Source organism: Orycteropus afer, unplaced genomic scaffold (assembly GCF_000298275.1).
Source record: "Orycteropus afer afer isolate SDZICR_OR568_19922 unplaced genomic scaffold, OryAfe1.0 scaffold00483, whole genome shotgun sequence".
NCBI lineage: Eukaryota > Metazoa > Chordata > Mammalia > Tubulidentata > Orycteropodidae > Orycteropus > Orycteropus afer.
In genome coordinates this window covers 376,681-388,558 of record NW_006922070.1, presented here as the reverse complement: position 1 = coordinate 388,558, position 11,878 = coordinate 376,681, and the positions used below count along the sequence as shown (strand labels likewise).

The window sequence follows — 11,878 nt, the reverse complement described above, 5'->3', positions numbered from 1 at the left end:
ATTTCTGTTGGAAGTGGCGCAAAACAATGTTCTGGGAGGTGCCCACTCTCTCTCAGGTGCTTAGAGTTCTGATGCTATGATTGGCTAGTTTGACCACCCTGCCAGGCTCAAAAGGAGGCCTCGTAGAGGCAGAACTCTCTCTGACTGCTGGTTGAGGAAGACATGCTGCCGAAAGAGACACACGCTCCTGAAAGAGACACGTGCTGCTGGGAAAGAGATGCAAGAGACACGCATTGCTGATTGAGACACCGAGGGACCAGCACTGCTGGGAAAGAGACTGTGAGAGACTGTTGGGTGAGGGAGGTGGGCTGGGAGAGAGGCTGAGCATTTTTGCTGAACTCGAATTGTAGCCTGTGGTGCTTCCCTAATAAACCCCATAATCTGTGAGCTCTGTGTGGCCACTGCAGCGAATTAGCGAACCCAAGAGAGAGGTGGTGGGTGTTTTGGGAGGAACGGTTGGAGAAAGGGCTGGAGGGAGGCAGCATGTCTGGCTTCACAGGAATAGGCCTTGGGCTATTGATGGTAATTCTTTCTTCCTCTTGTGGGATTAGAGGAGGTCAGAACATGTGGCCTCCTTGCCGTTTTTGCAGTGACATACTATATTTTCTAAAAATGGTCACAGCAGTATTTTTGGTCCACATGCTGTTCCAGAATATTACTATTTCCCCATTAAGAGGTAAAGCCTAATTCCTTCCCCATGAACCTGTTTAGAACTTTGATTGTCACAAAATAGAACATAGCAGAAATGACAATGAATGACTTCAGCAGCTAGGCCTTTAGAAGGTATTATGATTTTATCTCTCAGGAAGTTCACTCTTGGAAACCAGACATTATGTTGTGAGGAAGCCCAAGTCACAGGAAGAGGTAAGATACAGATTTTCTAGCTTATAACCCCAGATAAGCCTCTGCTGAGCACTAGCATTAATTGCCATACATGTGAGTGACTCTTTGGGTGATTCCAGTCACCAGCCTTTCAGGCACCACAGTGGACATGAGTAGAACAGATATGAGCTATCTCCAGTGAACCCTGCCCAAGCTGCAGATTAGTGAGCAAAATAAAAATTTCACTGTTTTAAGCAGTCATCTCGTGAGCAATTTCATATACAATCTTACATACATACAATTTTGTTATGTATTAAAGGACATATTACTAATTCGGTTGCTTGCAACAAAGTAGAAAACAAAAATATACCTAGTGTATTGGATGATCTAGCTAAGGAGATTTATAGGCAGCAGTGAAAGTATCTGACTTCTAGCAGGTTGTACTAAAATGTGAGAGAAGAGAAACAAAGAAGTGTTAAATATAAAAGAGATAGGACTTCCTGGATTTCAAAACAGAAATTGTCTCTCATTCCCAGCTTCTCTTAAGATTTTCAATTAAGAAAGCTTCAAAGCAAAGATGAAGTTCAAATGAAGCTATAAAATTCTTCATCAAGACTACTGAAAGAACTAAGGCAGTGCCTCAGAAAACTGTTCAACAGACAAAGGCCTTCACTAGCCTCTAAGAATTTTAAGAGTGTTTTTTTCTCAAAAGCCTGAGTGACAACCCAACATAAGAGAAATGCTTCTCCTGCAGAAATTTGTTGAATATTGCTTCTGTGTAATGGAATGGACAAAAGATGGATTCATAAGACAAGGGAAAACACTTTAAAGGAATGTATCATCTTGGTCTGAAAGGGACAGAAACTACACCAAATGAAAAGAGGCCTTTGGACCCTTAAATTTCTAAGAAAAGGAAGCAGGTTGAGAAAAACTTCTTAGCTGCAAACAAGGGCTACAATTTATACTAAAGAAGAATGACACAAAAGGCAGAACTCTGAATGATTCTGTGAAGAATCATTCCCATGAAGTAAGACTGAGCCCGAATCAAAGAAATGGCAACATGTGCTCAGCTGGATTCTATGATCATAGCTGAATTGCTATGATCACTGATTCCTGTGTGCTTCTCCCTTTCTTCCTTTTGAAAGGAAGGATCTAGCATGTTATCCTATACCTGTCTTATCATTGCATTTTGGGTGTGTTGTGAAGGGCAGCAAACTTGTCTCTTTAATTCACTTATCTTCAGATCAAGAGGAACTGTACTCAAGAAACACACCTGTAAAATTCATCTGTACCACAACCTGATTTAGGTGATGAAATCCAAGACATCCAACATGACCCTGAGTCTATAAAGCCCTGAACTCCATAAGTTCTTGAGGAAAAGGGATGAATAAATGTTTTGCATTGTGGGACAGATGTGATTTCTTGTGGCCAGTAGGAGGAATTGTGACAGATTTTATTTTCCAAGTATATTTCTAGTCCCACATGCATTTCCAGAACTTCACCACCCCAAAAAAGGGATGGAATCTATTTTCCCTCTCCTTTGAACCTAGCAGGGACTTTGTAACTGACTTCACCAACAGAATACAGCAGAAATGATACTGAATGACAACCAAGGCTACATTGTAAAAAGCAATACAGCTTATATTTGGCTTGCTCTCCCTCTTGGGATGTTTGACCTTAGAAGCTGGCTGCCATGCTAGAAGGAAGCCTTGACCACATGGAGAAGCCACATATGAAAATATCCCTGATATCCTCAACTAAGCTTTCAGTATACAGTCAACACTAACTGCCAGACATGTAAATGAGATGTCAGATGACTTCAACTCCCAGACTTCAAGCCACACCGGCTAATGCAAAAAGTGGAGCATTCTTTGCAACTAGAACGTATCTTTGGTTCAGAAAGCTACTGGAAAGTAGTTAACCAAGAAACTAAGAACTACCCCAAAAGAGAAAAACATAGGATCCAGGAAATGGATAATCTAATAAAGGAAAGAACAAAGGGAAATCCCAGAATGGCAACAAAGGGAAGTGCCTGGATGAAGAGTTATGCAGCAGATGTAAAAAGTAACTAGTTCACAAATGGAGGGGAAAAAATGGAGCGATGTCTGCGAAGAACAAAATGAAAGCAAGAGATGACCCTACATGTTTGATGATGTGAAAAAAAAAATTATCTCAAAGGTATTTTTCAGAGCTGCTGGAACCAATGGAAAATTTAAGTAATTATTAACTCTAGAAAAGAGTTTTTAAAAAAAGAACATTAGGGGAATGTAATCATGGTAAAGTACTTGGGTCTGCAATGGACAATATTTAGAGAATCAAAGTACTGAAAACGTAACTATGGATTTAATAAAAAATAATTTAACAGGGAGGATGAGGGAGAGTGAAAGTTTGTGAAAGATGCTAAACCCCTCATCTACCATAATAGGAAGTCTATTCTCACTAAAATGAAACCATCAAGAGACAGCAGTGTGCACATATTATTCTGAAAGATGAAGGCAAATATTAGGAGAAATAACTAAAAGAGTAAAACTCAGTTACCTTCAACAACTGTAAATGTATTTTTAATGAAGGAAGGTGGGGATGTGGTAAGCCAAGGACTGCCATTTAAAATCAGCTGATTTTTTAAACTGCATTTTGATTACTTTAATAAAAATAAAAGTAAATATAATAAAATTTTTAATTATAAATACACTTACTATGGAAATGCTGTAGAAGTAGGAGCTAAAACTGGAGGATTCTTCCAAAATTCATCCAATAGGCTCTGAATTATTTTGCCAAGATCCGAGTGCATTGTAAACTGAAAGTAAAAATAATATAGGACTAAAATAACTTTTAGGAAAAGATGACTATAAAGTGCTATTAGGATGTCACTATAAACCATATATATTCATCCACTTCTATAAGTGGAGAATTAAATGAAAAACAAAAGTATTGTGTCAATTAAAAATATAGGTAATCCGTAACTTAAAACTTTTCTCATAGAATCAGTACCATAAATATTTGGTATTAGATGCCATTGAGTTGGTTCTGACTCATAATAACCTTATGCACAAAGAATGAAACACTGCCCAGTCCTGTGCCATCCTCATAATCATTGCTATGTTTGAACCCATTGTTTCAGCCACTGTCAATCCATCTTGTTGAGGGTCTTCCTCTTTCACTGACCTTCTACTTTACCAAGCATGAAATCCCTCCCCAGGGACTGGTTCTTCCTGACAATATGACCACAGTATGAGAGGCAGTCTGACTGTACTTCATGCAAGACAGATTTTTCTGACATCCATTTTGGTGGTTTTTTTCACCCCTGTCTTTCTAATGACCTTTTGCTTTCTTCATATATGATATCCTTGATTTCATCCCACAATTTGTCTGGTCTTCAGTCAGTAATGTACAATGTGTCAAATCCATTCTTGAGATGATCTCTAAATTCAGGTGGGATGTAATCAAGTACCGTGGACTGCCAGAAGAATGAAAAAATCTGTCCTGGAAGAAGTGCAGCCCGAATGCTCCTTGGAAGTGAAAATAGCCAGACTTTGTCTCACCTACTTTGGTTATGTTGTCAGAAGGGACCATTCCCTGGAGAAGGATATCATGCTTGGCAAAGTGGAGGATCAACAAAAAAGGGGAAGACCCTCAGCAAGATAGATTGACGCAGTGGCTGCAGCAATGGACTCGGGTATAGCAAGTATTGGGAGGCTGGCACAGGACCGGGTAGTGTTTTCTTCTGTTATACATAGGGTCGCTATGAGTCAGAGCCAACTCAACAACACCTAACAACAACAACAACATAATCAAAGTTGCATTTTGTCTCTCATAGACTTGTTTTAAATTTTCTTCAGCTTCAACCTGAACTTGCATAGGAGCGATTAATGGTCTGTTTCAAAGGCAGCCCCTGCCCTTGTTCTGACTGATACTGAGTTTCTCTGTCATCTCTTTCTACAGATGTAGTCAATGTGATTACTGTGTATTCCATCTGGTAAGGTCCACATGTAGTCACTGTTTATGTGTTGAAAAAAGGTATTTGCAATGAATAAGTTGTTGGTCTTGAAAAATTCTATCATGCAATCTCTGGCATCTTTTCTAACAACACAGCCATATTTTTCAACTACCAATGCTACTTCTTTCTTGGTTTCCAACTTTTTCATTCCAATCACTAATAATTATCAACCCATCTGGATTGCAAGTTTGATCAATTTTAGACTGAAGAAATCAGTAAAAGTCTTCAATTTCTTCATCTTTGGATTTAATGGTTATATATAAACTTGAATAATAGTCATATTTAACTAGTTTTCCATGTATACATATGGATATTATCTTATCACAGTCAGCACTGTACTTCCAGATAGATCTTGAAACATTCTTTTCTGACACCATTCTTCAATTTTTCATTCTTACTATAGTAGATCATAAGACTGTCCAACTGAAAATGGAAGTATCAGTCCATTTTGGCTTACTAATGCCTAGGGTAACAATATTTATGTGTTTCATTTCAATTTTCACAATTTCCAATTTTCCCAGATTCATACTTCATGCATTCCTTGTTTCTATTGCTAACTGATGTTTACAGCTGTTTCTTCTCATTTTGAGTCAGTCACGACACATCAGCAAGTGAAGGGTCCAAAAGCTTTACTCGATCCACATCATTAAGGTCAACTTTACTTTGAGGAGGCAAATCTTCCCCAGTGGTATTTTGAATGCCTTCCAACCTGAGGGGCCCATCTTCTGGCACTATGTCAGACAACGTTTCACTACTATTCATAAGGCTTTCAGTGACCAATTTTTTCAGAATTAGAACACCAAGTCCTTCTTCCTAGTCTATCTCAGTCCAGATTCCACTGTCCACCAGGGGTGACCCTGCTTGTATTTGAAATACTGGTGGCATAGCTTCCCGCATCACAGCAACACACAAGCCACCACAGTATGATAAAACAGGTTAGAATTCTACTTGATCAAAACCGGATCTGAAATATTTCCACATTTCTTTACTTACAGTAATTTAAGAGTCAACTGAACACATTTAAATTTATAGTCCTGTTGTTGTTGTTGTTGTTAGGTGCCGCTGAGTCAGCTCCGACTCATAGCAACCCCATATACAACAGAATGAAACACTGCCCAGTGTTATGCCAGCCTCACAATCCTTACTATACTTGAGCCCATCGTTGCAGCCACTATGTCAATCCATCTCATTGAGGGCCTTCCCCCTTCTCTTGACTCTCCACTTTGCCAAGCATGATATCCTTCTCCAGGGAATGGGGAATGGTCCCTGATGACAACATGACCAAAGTAGGTGAGACAAAGTCTGGCCATTCTCGCTTCCAAGGACCATTCCAGCTGTACTTCTTGCATACCTGATATGAACCCCACATGGTCATAATGAATGATTTCCTTGATGTGTTGTTGAAGTCTGGCTAGGATTTTGTTGAAGATTTTTGTATCTATATTCATGAGGGTTATTGATCTGTAGTTTTCCTTCTGAGTGATGTCTTTGCCTGGTTTTGGTATCAAGGTTATGTTTACCTCATAAAATGAGTTAAGGAGGATTCCATCCATTTCTATGTTTTGGAATAGTTTGAATAGGATTGGTGTCAGTTCTTCTCTGAATGTTTGGTAGAATTCTCCAGTGAAACTGTCTAGGCCAGGACTTTTCTTTGTTGATAATTCTTTTATGACCTGTTCAATTTCTTCTTTTGTTATGGATCTGTTCAACTTTTCCACATCAGTCTGTGTTAGTTTCAGTAAGTGGTGTGTTTGTAGCAGTCTGTCCATTTCTTCAAGAGTTTCAAATTTGTTGGAGTACATCTCTTCATAGTATCCTGATATTATCCTTTTTATTTCATTGGTTCCGTTGTGATGTCACCCATTTCGTTTCTTATTTGTGTTATTTGTATTCTCTCCCTCTTTTCCTTTGTTAAATTTGCCAGTGGTTTGTCAATTTTACTAATCTTTCCCAAAAAACCAACCTCTAGTCTTGTTGATTTTTTCTATTGTCTTTCTATTTTCTGTTTCATTGATTTCTGCTCGAATCTTTATTATTTCTTTTGGTGACTGTAGGCTTTTCTTGCTCTTCTTTTTCTAATTGTTGGAGATGTTGGTTTAAAGTATTGATTTTGGCTCTTTCTTCTTTTTCAATGTATGCATATTTATTGCTATAAATTGGCCTCTGATCACTGCTTTTGCTATGTCCCAAAGATTTTGGTATGTTATATTTTCATTCTCATTTGATTCAAGGAATTTTTGAATTTCACTTTTTATTTCTTCTCTTACCCAGTCTTTCTTAAGGAGGGTGTTGTTCAGTTTCCATGTGTTTGCTCTTTTTCTATTGATCTTCCTATTGTTGATTTCTAATTTGATAGCATTGTGATCTGAGAGGATGCTTTGCAGTATTTCAATGTTTTTTAATTTATTAGGCTTGCTTTATGGACTAACATATGGTTTATCATGGGAAAATGTTCCATGCGCACTGGAAAAGAATATATATTGTGCTGTTGTTTGGTGAAGTGCTCTGGAGTACAATCAAGTCGGTGGACTGTATTGTTTAGCTCTTCTGCATCTTTGTTGAGTTTCTTTCCAGTTGTTCTATCTTCTATTAAAAGTGGTGTATTAAAGTCTCCCACTATGACTGTGGAGTCATCTACCTGCCTTTTCAACTCTTTTAAAGTCTGATTTATGTATTTTGGGGCTCTTTCATTGGGTCAATAGATATACATTATGGTTATATCTTGTATCTTCCTGTTCAATTGATCCTTTAATCATTATATAATGTCCTTCCTTATCTCGTATGGTGTTTTTGTCTTAAAGTCAATTTGATCAGAAATTAACATTGCCACTCCTGCTCTTTTTGGATGCCATTTGCTTGATATATCTTTTTCCTATCTTTGAGTTTTAGTCTATTTTTGTCTTTGTCCCTAAGGTGTGTCTCTTGTGGACAGCATATTGACGGATTTTGTTTTCTTACCCAGTCTGCAACTGTCTGTCTCTTGAATGGTGCATTCAATCTGTTAACATTCATTGTAATTATCAACAAGTATGAATTGGTTGTTGTCATTTTGTTATGTGTTTTTTCATGGTGTTCCTGGTTTCTTTGTTCCATATAATTTTCTGTGCTGTCCAGCTGCACTGCTTCCAGGACAGATCTGTTTGTTCTTTTGGCAGTCTATGGTACTTTCAGTATTCTTCTCCAACACCACAACTCAAAAGCATCAACTCTTCTTTGGCCTTCCTTGTTCACTGCCCAGTTCTCACGTGCATATAAGGCGACTGAAAATACGATGGCTTAGGTTAGGTCCACCTTAGTCTTCAAGGAGACATCTTTGTTCTTCAGCACTTTAAAGTGGTCTTTTGCAGCAGATCTGCCCAGTGCAATAGGTCATCTGATATCCTGACTGCTGCTTCCATTGGTATTGATTGTGGAACCAAGTAATATGAAATCTTTAACAACTTCCATCTTTTCTCCATATATTGTGAAGCTGCTCATTGGTCCAGTTGTGAGGCTTTTTGTTTTCTTTATGTTGAAATGTAATCCATACTGCAGACTGAAGTCTTAAATCTTCGTCAGTAAGTGCTTCAAGTCTCCCTCACTTTCAGCAAGCAAAGCTGTGTCATCTGTGTATCACAGGTTGTTGATGAGAATTTCCTACAATCCTGATACCACATTCTTCATACACTCAAGCTTCTCAGATTATTTGTTCAGCATACAGACTGAATAAGTATGATGAAAGGATACAACCCTGATGTACTCCCTTCCTGATTTTAAAACATGTGGTATACCTTGTTTTCTTCGAACAGCGTTCTGGTCTTAGTACAGGTTCCTGATGAGCACAATTATAGTCCTACACATTAATTAATCATATACATATCCTAAGAACTTTAAGGCATATCTGAATTTTATTCCTTCCTAACAGCTATGGAATAACCCACTGTGAAACAAAATTCTAACATCAGAAGGTTCTCATCAAGGATAAATAACCTTCAAATAAGAGTTTTAGTTGTAAGTAAATACAGTATTATCTAATACACACACACACACACAAACACCCTACTGCTATTGAGTCAATTCCAATGCATAGCAACTAAACAGGACAGCATAGAACTGCCCCATAGGGTTTCCAAGACTGTAAATCTTTATGGAAGCAGACTGCCTCATCTTTCTCCCATAGAGCCGCTAGTGGGTTCGAACTGCCAACCTTCTGGTTAGCAGCTGAATGCTTTAACCACTGCACCACCAGAGCTCCTTATTATACATGTAGTGCTTGTTGTTATGTGCTGTCGAGTCAGATCTGACCCATAGTGACCCCTCCTTGGGTTTCCAAAGCGGTATCACTACAGAAATACATTGCCCAACCTTCCTTCTGAGGAGTGGCTGATGGGTTTGAACCACCAGCCTCTGGTTAGCAGTTAATATGCTACCAGAGCTCCTTTATTATACATAGTGAATATAAATTGTTAAATTACTCATTCCAAAATGACATTCAAGTGTTTCAGATTTCTAAACTATTTTGTTGAAAAGTAGTTCAACTATGTTACTTTGAAATAAATTATCCTGTATACATACATTGTTTACTAATGGACAGGTAACATACACTCCTTGTTTATCCATTAAGTGATGTCGTATTGGTGGATAAACACTGATCACGGGTTTTTCCTGAGGAAACTGAGGAGGAAGCAATCTAGTAACAACAGAAAGAAAACAAAAACAAAGACCATAAATATTACATTATAGATATAATCCTAGAAGTTAAAAGCAAATTAAATTTTCACAAATTCATTTAGATTATTCCATAATAAATATTATGGATGATATTGAGTAATTACAGTTAAAGAAAGGTTACATTTTGGCAGTAAAACTATAAAGTTAGTTAATGTGGAACACAGACATCTGAATTATAGCATAAACTTCACACCACGCCAATTAATTGCTTTTTAATACAATATACCAAACTATGCAAAATCCCAGCTAAAAATTAGATCAGGCATTTATATAATGTGAATCTTATCAACTCGATCTGGATTATTTATTGGTTGACAGGTTCTGGCCATATAACTTTCCTCACAGGTTTTCTACTTTTAAACTGCTACCAAAATTATTTCACAATCTGCTTCTAAAGAGTAAGGTAGATAAAACGGAAAGTATTAGGATTGAAACTTTGCAGCTATCAGCATGCCTTGGTTCTATATGACTCCCTTCTAAACTTCTCAACAATTCTGAAATCAAGCATATGATTTCAAGTAAAGCATATGATTTCAAGTAAAGAATAGCAAATTCTCAATACAAAAAAGAGTATTTTTATCTTTTGGAACTGCTACAAAATTAAGAGTAGTGAGTGAAGTCTTATAAATGGAATTTTACAGGATATGAAACCTTCTTTTCCAAACCTCCTCAAAAATTCAGAAAAATATTTCCCTTTTAACTGCCTCTCATCCTCCTACTGACTTAGAAAACTTTCATTGACAACACTGTCAAAGACAAGAAAACAAGGTCATCTCCTACTTAGTCCTACCTGGGGCATTTGTTGAGAGAGAAAATTACTTTCGTTATATAACTGAGATTGTTAGTTTGGTAAAAAGGCAATGAATGATCTTTGGAATGCAACCAATCTGGTTTAGTATCCTGACTATGGTATTTTTGACCTATGTGTCTATTTGCCCTAATTTGCAGGGATGTCAGGTGGATATCAAAAGCTTATATACTTCAAATTAACCTAGTGTAATTCTTAGCACAGTTACATACTCATGTTTTAACTAATTCATTCAACTAGTATTTGATAAGGCATACTATGTGTAGAAACTATGCTAGGCAATAGAGATATCTCTTATCTTAGGTGCCATTTTACCTAACCAAATGTTTCTCTAACAGTCAGCTAGCTACCTGATGCAATTTGAGATAATAATTTAATCCTTTCATACTAAATACTAACAATGACATTTAAATGTAATTTTATGGGTCTTTCAGAAATAATTTTGTCCTATCTTTCTCTATTGTAATTTAAGTTCTAACCTTATGATTGTATTTTAGCTTTTGATATTTTTACTTAAAAATCATCAGCAGTAGGGGACTTCCAGTAAGATGGAGGAATAGCCAGACAAGCAACATAAACCCTCTTCAACAAAGAAAAGAAAAACCAATTGACAGAGATACAGAAGGTATTCCTGGAGCCCTGAGCTTTGAAAGGAGCTATACAGAAGTGGATTAGGCACCAACTAATGGAAAAACCTGAACGAAAACAGTGACTACAGAGACAGTTAGAGCTGCAGACTTTTAGCTACTCCGATGGAACCAACAGCCTGAATAGTTCCAAGTGGTGTTGGGAACTGAGAATTGACCTCAAAAAGATCAACCCTGGTCACCAAGGGCTGGAGGGATGACTGCGCTGGGGGCCTATGACTAGAAAGGGAAACAGTAAGGTGGGAGACAACCTGACCAGTTGACACTCCGCTGTCCAGAGGACACAGCCATTTTGAATGTTTACAAGCAGTGGCCATTTTGGATATTTAAAGTGATAGCATCCTCATTCAGATTCCAGGGACCTAGGAATAGGCTCTATTTGCCAAGGGTGGCAGGGACATATAAGAGGGTGACAACAGGAAAGGAGACAGGTGGGGAGTGTATAAGTGCTGCCCACTAGCAAATAGAGGAGCACAGCACAGTACCCTGCTTGTGTAGATAACATACAAACAAAACAAAGAAAACAAAAATCGTGGTCAAGTCACTCCAACATACAATCACCAATTAAATATAAACACAAAAACATCACAATGCCGTGGAGACAACAGAACATCAAAGTCTACACAAAGAAGCAAGATAAAGCAGGAGAAACAAGAGACCAGGACCCAAAACAAATCCCTGAGGAAGATGCAGCATTGGAACTCCCTGATAAGGAATTCAAAAGAATTATATTTAGGTATCTTCAACGAATTGAGAGACAGGTCAAGGAAAACACAGAGAAAACCCTAGAATAATTTCAAAAGACAATGTTGTTGTTGTTGTTAAGTGCCGTCGAGTCGTTTCCTACTCATAGTGACCCCATGCACAGCAGAACGAAACACTGCCCAATCCCGC

General features: G+C 37.8%; 1 protein-coding gene across 1 annotated transcript in view; it reads right to left on the bottom strand.

Moving 5' to 3' along the window:
• VPS37A (VPS37A subunit of ESCRT-I) overlaps positions 1–11,878 on the bottom strand; it is a 56,220-nt gene that overhangs the window by 25,619 nt on the left and 18,723 nt on the right. The window contains exons 3-4 of the mRNA XM_007954941.2: positions 9,374–9,488; positions 3,519–3,619 (exon numbers count right to left, since the gene is read on the bottom strand). Of these exons, the coding sequence (XP_007953132.1) occupies positions 3,519–3,619; positions 9,374–9,488 (216 nt within the window). The remainder of the gene's footprint in view (positions 1–3,518; positions 3,620–9,373; positions 9,489–11,878) is intronic.